Source organism: Hevea brasiliensis, chromosome 15 (genome assembly GCF_030052815.1).
Source record: "Hevea brasiliensis isolate MT/VB/25A 57/8 chromosome 15, ASM3005281v1, whole genome shotgun sequence".
Lineage (NCBI taxonomy): Eukaryota > Viridiplantae > Streptophyta > Magnoliopsida > Malpighiales > Euphorbiaceae > Hevea > Hevea brasiliensis.
The window spans coordinates 54,879,099-54,893,872 of record NC_079507.1 but is presented as its reverse complement, the minus strand read 5'-3'; the positions used below and the strand labels follow the sequence as shown (position 1 = coordinate 54,893,872).

Here is a 14,774-nt window from a genome sequence, read left to right as displayed (position 1 = left end):
ATTCTTCCAATCAATGTACTTCCTTTCAATTTGTAAAGATTCTTTGCACCAATTGTCTCACTCTTCATGATCATAAGAACACCTCAGCTAATTCTCATGACTCTACCATGAACTGAACATCATAACCCAAAGAATCCTACTTACCTAAGGAAATTAAGTTCCTTTCGAATTTAGAAATATGCCTCACTTCATCAAGCACTTTCACACTATCACTATGTAGCTTGATCTTCAGTCTTCCAACACTTTCAATCTTTATCTTGTTTCCATTGGCTAGCTTCACTTTCTCTCCTTTCTTTTCTTCAATCACATCAAACCACTCATTCTTTGAGCAACTATGGAATGGGCAAGCAAAATCCTTTAACCACTCATCTTGTAATGGATCTTTTGCATTTTCCATATTATCATACACATTCAAACATTCACCATCAACACCATCATCTATTGCAATTGCAATAGTTCCTTCTTTTTCTTTTCCGTGACTCATCTTAAATTGTTTAAACTCTGTAAAATCTTCTTCATCTTCATACAATGGTATTAAATGTGGCATTTCTCATGACAGTAATAATATTATCTATCTTCAAGGTCCACCCAAGGTCTCGAACTCGATTTACTATTTCTTCTCCAATTGTTTTCATGTGGATTGCTTATACCATGACTAGACCCAGCAATAAAAGCTCCACATTTATTGCTACTGCCTGTCTTATTAAACTTTTCATCATCCAAGATAACTGTGGTAACATTCTCCACCTTCGAAGTCTTTTTCCTAACTGTTAAGGCTATCGCCAAACTTTTATAAGATTGTGGGAGAGAAGTTAAAAGCAAGAGGACTTTATCTTCATCATCTACCTTCATATCAACACTAGCTAATTGGATAATTAATTTATTCAAAATATCAAGATGATCCCTCACATCAATACCTTCCTTCATTTTGAGTTGATATAGATGATTCTTCAAGTATAAAAGATTTGTGAGTGACTTTAACATGTACAAACTCTCTAATTTTTTTTTTGTAATACAACTCGCGAAGTCTCCTCCAAAATATTGTACTTCACATCTAAGGCTAACATCAATTTAATCGTACTCACAGCCCTTTGTTGAAGCTTCTCCCAATCATCATCTTTTATGATCTCCGGTTACTTCTCATTTAATGCTTTAATTAATTCTTGTTATATAAGGACATCCTTCACGATGCTTTACTAGACTGCAATGATTTTTCCCATCAAACGGTTTCACCTTAAATTTTGTATTCGCTATCTTTGACATCTTGAACTACAATTCTGATACCAATTGTTGTGAAAAATTACACCCACACAAAATAAAGAACATAAAATTTAACATTATTTGGCGTAAACCTACTCTACCAAACAAATCCACTATTAAGGAAAAATAATTATAACCACTAATTATTTTTCTCACCCTCACAAACCACTCAAATAAAACTCATAGAATTCAACACACCTCTTCATTTCGTGAGCTCTCTATAATACAATATAATGGCCAACTACTTATTCATATATATAGGCCACTAAAATTTAGTCTTTTTGAAACTCTAATTATTAAATTTTATAATTTTAATTCTATTAAAGTTCTTATTTTATCTAATTTTTTATTTCTAATTTAACTTGGACTTTAACATATAGGTAAATCTCCCGTGTCTTAGGTTTATAATGAACTAAATCTAGGCAAGAAAAATCCCTTGGCTCACCAATATCTCTCACAACATGCACACCATGGAGTAAAGCTAGTGCCTCAGCCATTTCCGCTTCTAACACCCTATGAAACCGCTTACTAGCTACACACAAGACTCGCTCAGAAGCATTCCGCACCACCACCCTAAGGCCAACATAATTAAGATCCTTACTCACAGCAGTATCAACATTAATTAATTTTAATCGCAAGTGCATCTAGGACATCGCAAGCAATTGGATTCCACCTCTGCGAGCCAATAGGACATTACACAGCAAAGCATCATTAAGCACTCTCCAAATAAACATCTTATACCTGCGCAAAATAGGAGATCCCAAATTGCTTTCCAATTCACACTACCATTTGGGGAAGAAAAAGAAGGGTTTATAGCAAAGAGAAGATTCTTAGCCACATAATAGCCAGACTGGACGCCATACAAGCCATTCCTGGATCCCCACCAAAACACTCTATCGGCTGGACGATGAGGCTCAGAGGGATAGAAAGAATCATCTTCTACTCAAAAGGGAGAAAACAGTCCCTCGCTAACTGCTCATTCCAACTCCCTGATCCAGCATCAATAAGCTGATCCATAGTAGCATCAGGAGGCAATGCATGTTGCACCAGCGACTTCATAGGATTGAAATTATACAACCAGTTATCAAGCCAACATAAACCCTTTAGCAAGACATCCCACCCTTCCAACAAGCTTTTCCAAACAAAACTAGGAGCTCGCCCAATTTCTGCTTGGAGAAAAGACAATAAAGCAAAAATATTTGGCTTTAAACATCTTCACACAAAGGAAATTAGGAAGCTAGATCAAACGCCAACCCTGTTTAGCAATCAAGGCAAATATTAAAACTTTGTGAGTGCTAGAATCTCATACCACCTTCTGCCTCAAAAAAACGTTCCCAAGAAACCCAATGAATCTCGCTCTTTAAGTCCCCATTTCCCCACCAAAACTTTCGAATTAATCTCTGAATTTCCTCACAAAAACTAACTGGCAGAGCAAGACTGCTCATCACATATGTCGGAATAGATTGGATAATAGATTTAGTCGTGACTTCTTTTCCAACTTGAGATAATAACCAAGCCCTCCAACCATTAATTTGGTGCCAAATTCGATCTTTAATCGAATGAAAAATGCTCTTCTTAGACCTACCAATTAGAATTGGCAAATAAAAATATTTAGAGTGAAATAGCACTGAGCAAACTCCAAAGAAATGTCTAGTTCAATTCTGGACATCTTGAGGAATATTTTTAGGAAAAGAAATCTCTTATTTTTCATAATTGATCACCTACATAGATGCCATCTCTTACTGCTGAAAATCCACTTTAGTCTCCAACATTTTGGGCAATTTTCCCTAGCCAAAAGTAAGCAATCATCCGCCCAAAGAAAAAAAATAAGATGTGACATTGTAAGGCTATTCCAACAAACTTTAGTGCCATGAATAGTGCCTTGCTCTACTGCTCTTCAAACCAATGCGGAAAAGCCCTATGCACACAGGAGGAAAAGATATGGCGAGATAAGATCTCCCATTTGAAACCCTCACTAGGTTTTAGTATACCATAAGGCTGATTATTAACCAAGAAAGAGGAAGTCATTGTAGATAGACACTCCATGATTAAATTGGTAAAATGATTAAGAAACTCCATTTTGGTAAGCTTCTGCTTCAGAATACTCCATTCAACGTGATTGTAAGTTAATCGTATCTAGCTTCAAAGCAAAACAACCCTTTTTGCCATTAATACGGTGTTCCATAGAATAGAACACTTCAAAGACTACTAGAGCATTGTCTGTGATCAATCGCCCTTGGACAAAAACACTCTAAGCCTCATGAATTAACTCAAGCATAGCAAATTTTAACCTATTAGCAGCCACCTTGGACATAAGTCGTAGATGACATTACAAAGAGAAATGGAGCTCCATATGAGCCAAGTGTGATTTTCACCTCTAGCAACTAAGTGCAAAACACAACTACCTACATCCTAGCCAACACTGCGCCAATATTATTAAAATTTAAGAACTTTTAATTTCTAACTTTTGCAATTATTAATTGCTAATTATTAAAATTTAAATATCCACTTAAAAGAAACACATTGCGCTCATAAGATCCATATATAGGTTAAAAAAAAAAATCCTCATCATATATATATGTCGAAATTTGAAGTAACCTTTATGTGTTGAATGCAAAAAGACATATTTAAAATTATGAAGATTAAATTAATTTATCATAATTTATCATGGATTATAGAAAAATGAAATGTGATTAGCACTAAAAAAAATAATGTGATTTTACTATTTTCTTAAAAAATTATATAAATAAAAAATAGTAAATTATGCAATTTATTAATTTCTTTAATGTAATATTTTACGTATAAAATGTTGGTAATAAATTATTAATAATTATAATAAGATTATTTTAATTCTCTCAATTTTAAATGTGTTTTTATCATACTTACATATGTTCAATTGATTTATAAATTATAAATAGGGACCAAAAATACGTTTATAATACAATACAAATATTTTAACATAATTAGAGAGATGTTAATTAAAAAAAGTTATATTTTATATTTACATATATACAATTATTTAAAATTAAGATTAATTTAATATGCATTAAATTAGCCTCATGGCTTCAATATGCAGAAAAATAATTGAAGTTCAGTGTTATTGAAGAAATATTTAGAAATTTAATACATTAAAACGTGAAAGTTTAAAGTTAAAATATGTATTTTTTTAAAAAAATATATAATTAAATAACGTCACATACCACCTTTGTCCATCGTTTTAAAACGGTACGCTTGTCCTTGAACTTCTACTGCGCTGGTGGCTTCCTCTGCCCCTCTAGACAAATGGAGTTGACCTCCCCATTCGCGGCTAGTGAATTTCTCTCCGTACCAATGGATAGGTTTGCATATACTTTTAAAAGGTAGGCAGCAACATTTGATTTGGTGAGGGATTCTTAGGTTATCGTTATTAGATAGATCAGTTTTTCTTTATTCCTTTTGTCCTGATTGTTGTGGTGTTCCGTAGGTTATAGAGATCCGGTGTTACATGTTGGAGGGAATGGCTGGTGTTGCTATGTAGGTTATAGAGGTTTGGTGTTACATGTTGGGGGGTATGGCTGCAGTGGTGAACCGGAGGGTGCAGACCAGAGAGCTGGTCTGGAAGGCGCAAATGGAACTCCGAAGAACACCATCACCGATTCTCTTCTCTGTTCTCATCAATTGTTTTAGCAACCACTGGAGGTTCTCATAATTTTTTAAAAATTATATTAAAAATTAATATATATTTTTCAGTTTTCAAATATTAATGTTTTAATCTTTGTATTTTAGCTCTATCAAGTTGAAAGTCTCTCTTTTATAATAAAAAATAGAGTATTTCTTTTGATAAATCGAAATATAAGAATTGAATTATTAATTTTTGAAAAGTCAGGATATATTTATGTTAATTTTGATATAATTTAAAAATAAAAAAAAATAATTTATCTTTAAGGATATTTTGATTATTTCTATGACAATTAATGGAAAATTGAATAGAGAATTTTCAATTTAGCAAAGTTAAAATATAAAAGATTAAATCATTGATTTTTAAAAATAGAAGATATATTATGCATTAATTTTAACGTGGGGTAAAAATAATTTACATAAAAGAGGGCATAAGCGCGAAGCACAACGCTGTCGTTTTACATAAGGGCATGAAACAACGTCGTTTCATGGTCTGCTCAAATTTATACGCACAACTCTCCCGTCTTCTCCCTCTTCCGGCAGCTGTAACAGTGGCTATGGCTGAAGAAGGGAAGAAGGGAGGAAAAGAAGGGAATAATTTGCTGGGCTCACCGACCTTCACAGAGCTCGAAAATGGCAGATTCAAGTGCGTAGAGACGGGGCACGAGATGCTAGCCAAAGACAAAGAATCGTATTCGCAGAGCAAACGGTGCCGTTTGGGTCTCATCGACTTTGCTTTGGCTCACAATAAGCCCCCTCTCAATATGTTCAAGCAAGACCCTCTCTCCCGGTAATTCCAGACCGACCCATCATTTCGTTTGTTTCCCTTTCATTAGGGTTTTTGTTTTCTAGTTCACCCCCCACCACACACCACACCACCCCCCCCCCCCCCCCCCTCCCCCCTCCCCCCCTTCTCTTTCTTTTTTCCACGTGAGATTTTGAATCTTGTTATTGGTAAATATAATTTCTTTGATATGTTTAAATTTCATGACTGATAATTTTGTAATGGCTTGCATTAGTTTTGAAGTCTTTGATACCCCAGTGAGTGAAAAATCCTGCTTTTTGTTATGTCATATTTGTGTCTCAGCTAGCAATTTAAACTTGGTGATTGATCAATGGTGATTCGGTTCAATATTTTTCATTGTTCAGTTCAAAATTGATATGTAAGCTGACAGGGGACACTGTCAATAAGTCTGAGGAACATATCTGGAAGCACATCAATGGCAAGCGGTTCCTTAACAAACTGGGTTAGTGGCTTTCTTGTCAATTATATGGTGTTGGTAGTATATCTTTGGGAATGACTGGAATATTTTAAATCAATGATCTTGATATTGAATGCGAATTACTGTGAACAGAGCAAAAAGAAATGGGAAAAGTTGAGGAAAGGCAACCGGAAGAATTGAAGTCTGGCACAGATGGTCAGAAGAAGAAGAAGAAAAAGAAGAAAAATGAGGGAAAGCTGGTTGAGGAAATCATTTCTGAAGTAAGGAATTCTTCTGATAAGAACAGTGATTCTGAAGGAGATGACTTTTGGATGCCACCTGTGGGAGATCGTTGGGACTTTGATGACAGAGGAGATCGATGGGGTTCTGGTGGAGAGTCAGGGCAGGAAAGTGATGGAGAAAATGAAGCAGGTTTGCTACTTTCTATGTTTATCTCCACTTTGACCTAGGCATCAATATTTTGTGTTGCCTATTCTACTTTTATGTAACCAATTAGCAGGATTATGAGAAAAATAGAAGATCCAAATGATGGTGAAAATATGTCCTGGGAGTAATTATACCCAGAATTTGTAAGTAATTCTGATGATGTACATGCAAAATTTCCTAATATGAAATCTGATTTTTTTTCATTGATACCTGGACCTATATTTGGAGGTATCCAAATATTACTATAGTGATAGAATTTGGTTGAAGTATATACAATCAAACAAATTTTCTTAGTGGGAAGATAAAAATCACTTTTGTCTAGTTGCTAGACCAGCTCATCCTAGTTTACTTGACGACATCTTGCTCATGATGATGTTCATTTCTCCTTGTTTTCTTAATGCATGCATTAAAAAAAAGATATACTGTGGCACCTACCTGATATTTGTAATCTGACAACATTTTTCTCATCAGATGATATAGTTGAAGAAAATGGCAAGGAGTCAGAAGAGCTCTCTAAGCGGTATATTGCTATCTTATTTTATTTTGTCTTCTTTATCTTTCTTTATTTGTTGAGACTTAATCTTGCTCTTGAAACTACCCTTCACATTTTCTACTTTCCAGGACAAAAAGAATGTCAATTGAAATTGGACCCAGCAGCTTTGCCTCTAGGAAGAAGAAGAGTAGGAAGAAGTGAAGAACTCCACATGTTCTTGGATTAAATATTCATTAGGATTGCAAGCACTTTTTATGTGGACCATTTGTGGAAAAAAGGATGTCAGGGACTGGAGAATATAAGATCTTTAGATAGAAATATTTCCTTCGTGTTGATTAAATTGTAGAAGACTAGTGTGAATTTTTTATTTAATTTTTTTTTCTCCTGTTGGAATTTTGCAATATGAGCATTTGTAGTGTCTTTTGTGTTCTTGAAAGTATGTTTCTTCTCCTTCATCAAGTGACACAGGTTTTGTGCTTCGATTCCAAATTTTGATAAAGATCATTTTATCAGTAACTTTATTTCTCCTTTTCTTGATATGCTCGAGTATTTCATTTGATCTTTTTTGGGAGACATAATTAACTTGGCAGCTTATTTGAGAAGAGTTTTTGGGCTGGCATGGGTTATTTTTGTTGGGGACTGACTTTTGGTAGGGGATGGTTGCATGCAAGCCTAGAAATTCTGCAACACTGTTCGGAAACTAGAAAAGAAGATAAACTGAAAGGAAGAGGAAGAACTAGAGATAAAGATGAGAGATTGCAATTCTCATCTGATACAGCTACGTATATCTGATCCATTTCGCTATCATCTTGTAGGATTGTAGTTGATACCCATTTTATAAAAATTGATTGTTAATTTCACATTCATTCTGTTAGCACAATTCATTTGAATTTAATTATTTAGAACAAGTTAAATACAAAATCAATGTGCTTTTTTTCCCATTTTACTCTTTCAAAAGAGATTTTACTCAACCAGGGGAAAATTTTGTATTTTCCGTTATGGTTTTATATATATATATATATATATATATATATATATATATATAAGGTGAAATAAGCTGGAAACATGAACTTAGTCATCCCAGACTAGGCAGATGCAACTCTTTGTTAATTTCAATCTTTATCAGTGCCAAAGTAACGATCTCCAAACTCCCCCATGCCCGGAATCACACGTAAATCATTGTCCAATGTTACATCAATCTCTGATGTTACAATCTTCACTTTAGGAAACTTCTTACAGACCGCGTGAATACCTTGAGGTGCCTGCACAAGATACTTCTGGTAAAAATGAAACAAGACATGTAGAGAAAATTGGTGAGTTTCTGAGGAAAAATGAGTATCTGAATGACTTACTGCTATGAGGTTAAGGAAGATGATGCTAGATTCTGGAACGCCTTTACTAAGAAGAAGTGATATAGCTTTGACTGCACAGTTTCCTGTTCAAGCATAGATGTGATGTTACCTGAGATTATGTTCTAAGGAGAACTACAGGTTTGTGTTTCAAACCTGAGGCTAGAACTGGATCAAGCAATAAGACATGGCGACTTGAGATGTCCGCAGGTAGCTTCTCATAAATTAACTGCATCAACATTTATAACTACGTAAAAGGATGATGCTCAAGATGGAAAAAGATCAGAAGTGTGAGATAGTCGATTGCCCCCACGAACCTGTTGTCCGTTGTTGCCCTCTCTGTGGATGAGGATTTTACCAATTTTGATTCCTTTGCAACATGCTCTTAATGCATTCTCCATACTCTCTCCACTGGTATTAGGAAATTTACTATTTGTTATATCATTGAATTTGTTCTGATAACTTGGTAGATAAATGGAAACACATACCTTCTGATGACAGATACCCCACACAATCTTTTACAAAATGCAACTCCAGGATATATGGATCCTGTAAACCATGAAAATGAAATATAAACCAACCAAATTGTGAAAGACACTCCAATTTTTAGAGATATTGAACAAGTTCAATATGCAGACTGTGCAGAAAGAAGCAAACTTCGAATCTGTGAGAAAAAACACACAGATGTGAACTTCTTCAAAGAAATTTATCAGAGATGGGAACTTCAAGTAAAACATTTATGGCTGATGAATGATGATAATACAGGGATGCCTTTGCTGATAGAGATATGGAGCAAATGATATTAGCAGAATTACCTGTTGGAGTTTTGATTTGTCTTTCAGTAAAAGGAAGATGACCAAGACCATGCTCCACAACCTGAAACATTATTTCAAAGAAAATTGCTTTACATTGTTCCAAGAACTCAGTTGTCTTCAGAATGTTCTGCTCATCAAGAGATCTACCATTCGGATTAGTCGGTCTGCATAAAAGACAAAATCATGCTTTGTTGTTTTGACATCACGAATCAGAGTGTGCATTCCCCTTATCTGAAGGCAATTCAGAAACTCTATCAATTATGATTTCCTCTTTTTCAAGAAAGTAGAAATTTCAACTAGAAATAAAGTATACAGTAATTTTTTTACCTGAAATGTTGAGCAAATAACAAAAACGTTTGGATATATTTTGCATAAATCATGCTGGCCAAGCTTGCTTTGGATATGTTGTACTATTAAGTCAATTGCAACATCATTATCTCCTCCTCTAGGAATTATAATGTCTGCATGTTTTTTTGATGGTAAAATATATTCTTCAAAGCTAGGCTTTACAAATCTGGCATACTGCAAGTTAAGTGTAAATGGTTAGTGAAAAGAATATGCAAAGAGAATAAAAGAACCATAGTACTGAAACAGTAGTACAAAGAGGTGAACAGAAGAACTTCACAGACTTGATCAAGCACATTTTGAATATTTCTTCCTCTTTCAACAGTATCTCTTTGAATTCTTCGCGCAAGCCTCAGGTCAGAATCTGCACTGAGAAATCATTGTGATGGTTACCAAGTAAGATATCAACACTAAAAAAGCAGACAGACAAATAAGCTATGTGAAGAAAAAAAAAATCTGCAAATGTATAAATAAGATGATGAAAAAGAACCTGTGTCAACAAAGATCTTCATGTTCATGAGATCGCGAACTCGGGGATCATGAAGAACTAGTATTCCTTCTAAGATGATAACATCTGAAGGGTTAACCTATGCTTAACCAAAAAAGGTAGAACTGAACCATAAGAATAATTTTATCCATTCAAGTGTCAACAATAATTTGGGGATTCAAGACAATTCAAACATTTCATAATAGGGAAATTATATCTCAACAATTTTTCAAATGTGTTGTGTACCTTTTGTCCTGGTCCTGTACTTTGATGGCTTTTGAAATCATAATTTGGTAGTGTAATTGCCTGTCCATGTTTTAATTTTTCCATGCAAGAAAGGAGAAGCTCTGTATTAAAGGCATCTGAAGAGCAAGTAACAATAATGAGAAAAATGTATTGTACTGTATTTTGATCAAAGAACTTGGAATGAGGATATGCTTAATTAATTACCAGGATGGTCAAAATTATACTCATGAACTCTTTCCAATTGTTCATTGCTGAGGGAGTGATAAAAAGAATCCTAAAAATGATTGGAAATCAATGCATGCAGGACAAATTCCAAGAAAAGCCATCAAATTAACCATTGTATTTGATTCATTATAATGATTTTTTCTTTTGTGATCTCTAATATTTCACGAACATCATAAAGAACTAGAAGAAGAAAAATGACAAGAAAAAGAAAGAAATCAAATTACTTGATTTATAAGAAGAACGCCTTGATCATGAAGCTGAGAAATGATCATATTGCAGACGGTTGTTTTCCCAGATGCAGTCCCACCAGCAACACCTTAATTATAATTGAAACAACGAAATAAAAGAGATTAAAACTGAAAGAAAATTGCATATATAAATGGTGTAGAAAAAAAAAACTATAAAATACCAATAATAAAGGGTTGTTTAGGAGGGCTTGAAGCTGATAGGGAGCCATTAGATTGGAAAGACAAGTGATCTTTGATGCTGTTAGCCAATGTAGCTAATGTTTCAGACTCCATCTTTCACCACAAGCTCTCTCTCTCTCTCTCTCTCTCTGTTTATGTTGTTGTTGTAGAGAGAAATTTTGGCATTGAAGCCTTAAGCTAAGGTGGTGATTTATTGATTTATTTATTTGGGGTATGAATTTTGATAGAGTAAGATGAAGCCTTTGTGATGTGAGATGAAATCGGATGTTAAGGTGGTGATTTACGTGTTTGTTTTGCTGTGATTTTTGACAGCGAGATGAGTGGGGAAAGAATAGACCGAGCTACGGGTGAACAAAAGCATGTGTATGCATCCATCCATCCATCCCATTTTTGTAAATAACATTTTATTTAAAATTATAATTAATCTTATTTTAAATTTATTGTTTCAAGTCTACTCAATAATTTTTCTTAATAAAATAATATAATTTAAACCCTTAACGGACACTTATGAAGTGCAAAATAAAAATCTTATCACATTAGCCTAGATTTTATATGTTAACTAGTGGATATATATATATATATATTATTAAATTATTTTTCAAAATTTTTATTTAATTAATTTCATTTAAATAAATTTTCTTTTATTTTAATTTTAATAGTAAAATTTTAAATTAATTTATGACAAAATTATTTAAAATATATATTTTTTAATTTTTTTATGCATAAATTAATGATAATTTATGTAATTATTTTATTTAAAATATAATAACATTATTTTATTTAAAAAATAATTTAAAATTTATTTATGTTATCAGTCAAATAAAATTGATGAAACTAAATTATTACCTAACATGATAAGATTACAAATTTGAACTTTTTTAACATTTAATTCATTTATTAAATTATTATATATATTTGAATTGACTTCAATTAATATTTTTAATTATTTTTACTTGTTGTTAAACTTTTAATATAATTTTATTTTTATATATTTTTAATATTTTTTGGCTGCAAAAAAAAAAAATTTCAACTAAAGCAAAATAATACGCAAATGGGAAAAAACAAATAAAAAGGACACGAGAAAAAATTATTGTTAACCCTTATAATAAATTATGACTTGAGCTATATAAAAAGTGTAAATTGTGTATTTGGGTGACTTTAGATAGAGAATATAGGTTGACTTTTATTAATTAATTATAATATAATATTAATTTGTGTTTAATTATTTTAATTTAATTCATAATTTGTATTTGTTTAATTTTTTTAAAAAAAAATTAATTTGTTTTAATTTTAGTGTGCTTAAAAGAGTGAGAAAAGTAAAATAAAAATTAAAAATAATAAGATTTATAAATCAAGACAAATAACTCTTGAATGAAACAATAAAAATAATAGAACAAATTAAAAGAGAATTTAAGAGCAATAAAATGAAGGAGAAAATGCTTAGCGAGAAGACAAAAATTTAGTGTGTCAAATATGAAAAAAATTTAGTGTGTGTCAAATACAAAAAGTATCAACTGTTTGGATAAAATTCAGATCAAATTTAATTAGGTCATTAAATAATTATTATTAAAAAAAATTAGCAAATCATCAATAATTAAATACTAAATACAATTGCAATTAATGTGTTTAAAAATATTTTACTAAACGATTTTTATTTTCCTTCAAAATAAATATTGGTCTTGATTTCACTACCATTTACTTTTTCATATTAAAAATTGAGGAACATAATACTTTCATGGATGATAATTATATTTAATAATTATAACTGTTTAGGAAACATAGAATAAAATTACTGTTGACCTTTCCTTTTAAAAAAAGAAAATAAAAATTAATAGATAGATACTACCTTTAATAATCAGACTTGTTTAAAAAAATTTAATCATTAACTTCTCATAAAGATTCAAATATCCCCTAATGATTGGTTCTAATTTGAAACAAATATTTTGAAAAAAAAAAAATTAAACCTTCAATTGTGATAATAATTTGTAATGGCTCGGCCCACTGACTAGTATTGTCTACTTTGGCCTAGCTCATACTATGCCTCACGGATTTGTTCCGTTGATTTTTACACCAAAAAGCGCGCTAATCAGTATTCTAATACCACCTAATTTAGGTCCAAAATCTCTCTCGTGCTTTTGTCGATGTGGGATTTGCCTAAGGAACCTTTCTCCCCTCCTTTTGGGACTCAACGTCCTCGCTGAGGTTTGGCTGAGGTTTGCCCCATCATCGCTCAAGAGGCCACGTGTAGTGCTTTGATACCAATTGTAACGACCCGGCCTACTAGCTAGTATTATCCGCTTTGGCCCAGCCCATACTAGGCCTCACGATTTGTCTCTTAGATTTTTACACCCAAAAGCGCGCTAACCAGTGTTCTAAGACCAATTAATTTAAGTCCAGGATCTCTCCGGTGCTTTGTCGATGTGGGATTTGTCTAAGGTCCCTTAGGCAAATCCTACATCGGCAAAGCACGGAGATTATCTTAGGTTCAAAAAGTAATGATATATAAAATGGGACCTTTTGGTGGAATGGCTTGGAGAGTTTGAAGAACTCAAAGGTTAAGCGTGCTCGCTTGAGAAAAATTCTAGGATAGATAATTCCTAGGAAGTTCTTCATTCCATCAATAGGATAAAACCGTGAGGCTTATGGCCAAAGCTGATAATTCCTATAGTAGTTGGAGCCCGACCGTTACAATTGGTATCAGAGCTGCTCGCGTGTCATCTTGGGAGATGGTGGGGTAAACCTCAGCGAAAACGCTGAGTCTCTAAAGGGGGGAGAAAGGTTCCTTAGGCAAATTCCACATGGGCAAAGCACGAAGATAGTCTTGGGTTCAAAAAGTAATTATATATAAAATGGGGAAACTAATCACTAGAGGCGCCTTTTGACGAAATTGCCTGGAGAGTTAGAAGATCTCCAGGGTTAAGCGTGCTCGCTTTGAAAGAAATTTTTGGACGGGTGACCTCCTAGGAAGTTCTCTATTTCATCTATGGGACAAAACTGTGAGACTTATTGCGAAAGCCGACAATTCTTATAGTAGTTGGAGCCCAACCGTTACATAACTAAAGAGTCTTATAATATTCATTAAACTTTAAAATTAAATATCTTGAATTGACAAATTATTAGTAATTAAATACTAAATTTAATTACAGTAAATATGTTTTAAAAATATTTCACTAAACGATTTTGATTTTTCTTTAAAGTAAATATGAATCTTAACTTTATTGTTATTGACGTTTTTAAATTAAAAGTTAGAGAGCATGATAATAAATGATAATTATATTCGATAATTAATAATTTTTCAATATTTAAATTTGGAAGATCAAATTAATTAAAAATTATATTTAAATAATTAAATTATATAATAATTATATATTACAACTATTTAGGAAATACATAAAAAATTTTGTTATCAATAAATTTAATTAAAAATTACTACTTGATATAAATATGATAAATTTAAAATCCTATTTGGCAGTACAAAAGAAAAAGTAGGCTTGAAATCTTATGTAACAAGAAAAATTACCATTAATAAATACAATTTAAAATTACTATTTTGCATAAATGTAATAGCTTTAAAAGTCTATGTGGCAGAACCAAAGAAAAATCTATCTGCCTTATATATATATATATATATATATATATATATATATATATATATATATATATATATATATATATATATATATATATATATATAACATAAAAGATTACAAAATTATTAAATGATATAATTCTTAAATTCTACTTGATTGGTATTATGATAATCTTGAAGTTTAATTACATCCTAATACTTATTGAGGTTTTTAATTTTTATCTAATTTAA

At 32.2% G+C, this 14,774-nt stretch overlaps 2 protein-coding genes across 3 annotated transcripts; one reads left to right on the top strand and one right to left on the bottom strand.

Moving 5' to 3' along the window:
- The first annotated feature begins 5,362 nt into the window (after nucleotides 1-5,362).
- Nucleotides 5,363-7,575, top strand: LOC110656572 (uncharacterized). 2 transcript variants are annotated; one of them, XM_058136674.1, is made up of 5 exons: nucleotides 5,363-5,707; nucleotides 6,067-6,164; nucleotides 6,273-6,551; nucleotides 7,047-7,086; nucleotides 7,188-7,575. In XM_058136674.1, exons 1-5 carry the CDS (start codon nucleotides 5,388-5,390, stop codon nucleotides 7,258-7,260), a joined length of 810 nt encoding a protein of 269 aa, XP_057992657.1. In that variant the 5' UTR covers nucleotides 5,363-5,387; the 3' UTR covers nucleotides 7,261-7,575. The 2 variants fall into 2 exon arrangements, with proteins under 2 accessions (XP_057992657.1, XP_021669108.2); XM_021813416.2 differs by having other exon boundaries at nucleotides 5,425-5,707; nucleotides 7,038-7,086.
- Nucleotides 7,576-7,892: 317 nt separating this feature from the next.
- Nucleotides 7,893-11,091, bottom strand: LOC110656573 (uridine kinase-like protein 5). The gene is made up of 14 exons (XM_021813417.2): nucleotides 10,936-11,091; nucleotides 10,751-10,842; nucleotides 10,506-10,575; nucleotides 10,302-10,417; nucleotides 10,059-10,155; nucleotides 9,853-9,932; nucleotides 9,551-9,745; nucleotides 9,371-9,454; nucleotides 9,224-9,284; nucleotides 8,897-8,957; nucleotides 8,726-8,819; nucleotides 8,565-8,637; nucleotides 8,412-8,494; nucleotides 7,893-8,321 (listed from the first exon to the last, which is right to left on the bottom strand). Exons 1-14 carry the CDS (start codon nucleotides 11,045-11,047, stop codon nucleotides 8,172-8,174), a joined length of 1,368 nt encoding a protein of 455 aa, XP_021669109.2. The 5' UTR covers nucleotides 11,048-11,091; the 3' UTR covers nucleotides 7,893-8,171.
- Between the last annotated feature and the right edge of the window lie 3,683 nt (nucleotides 11,092-14,774).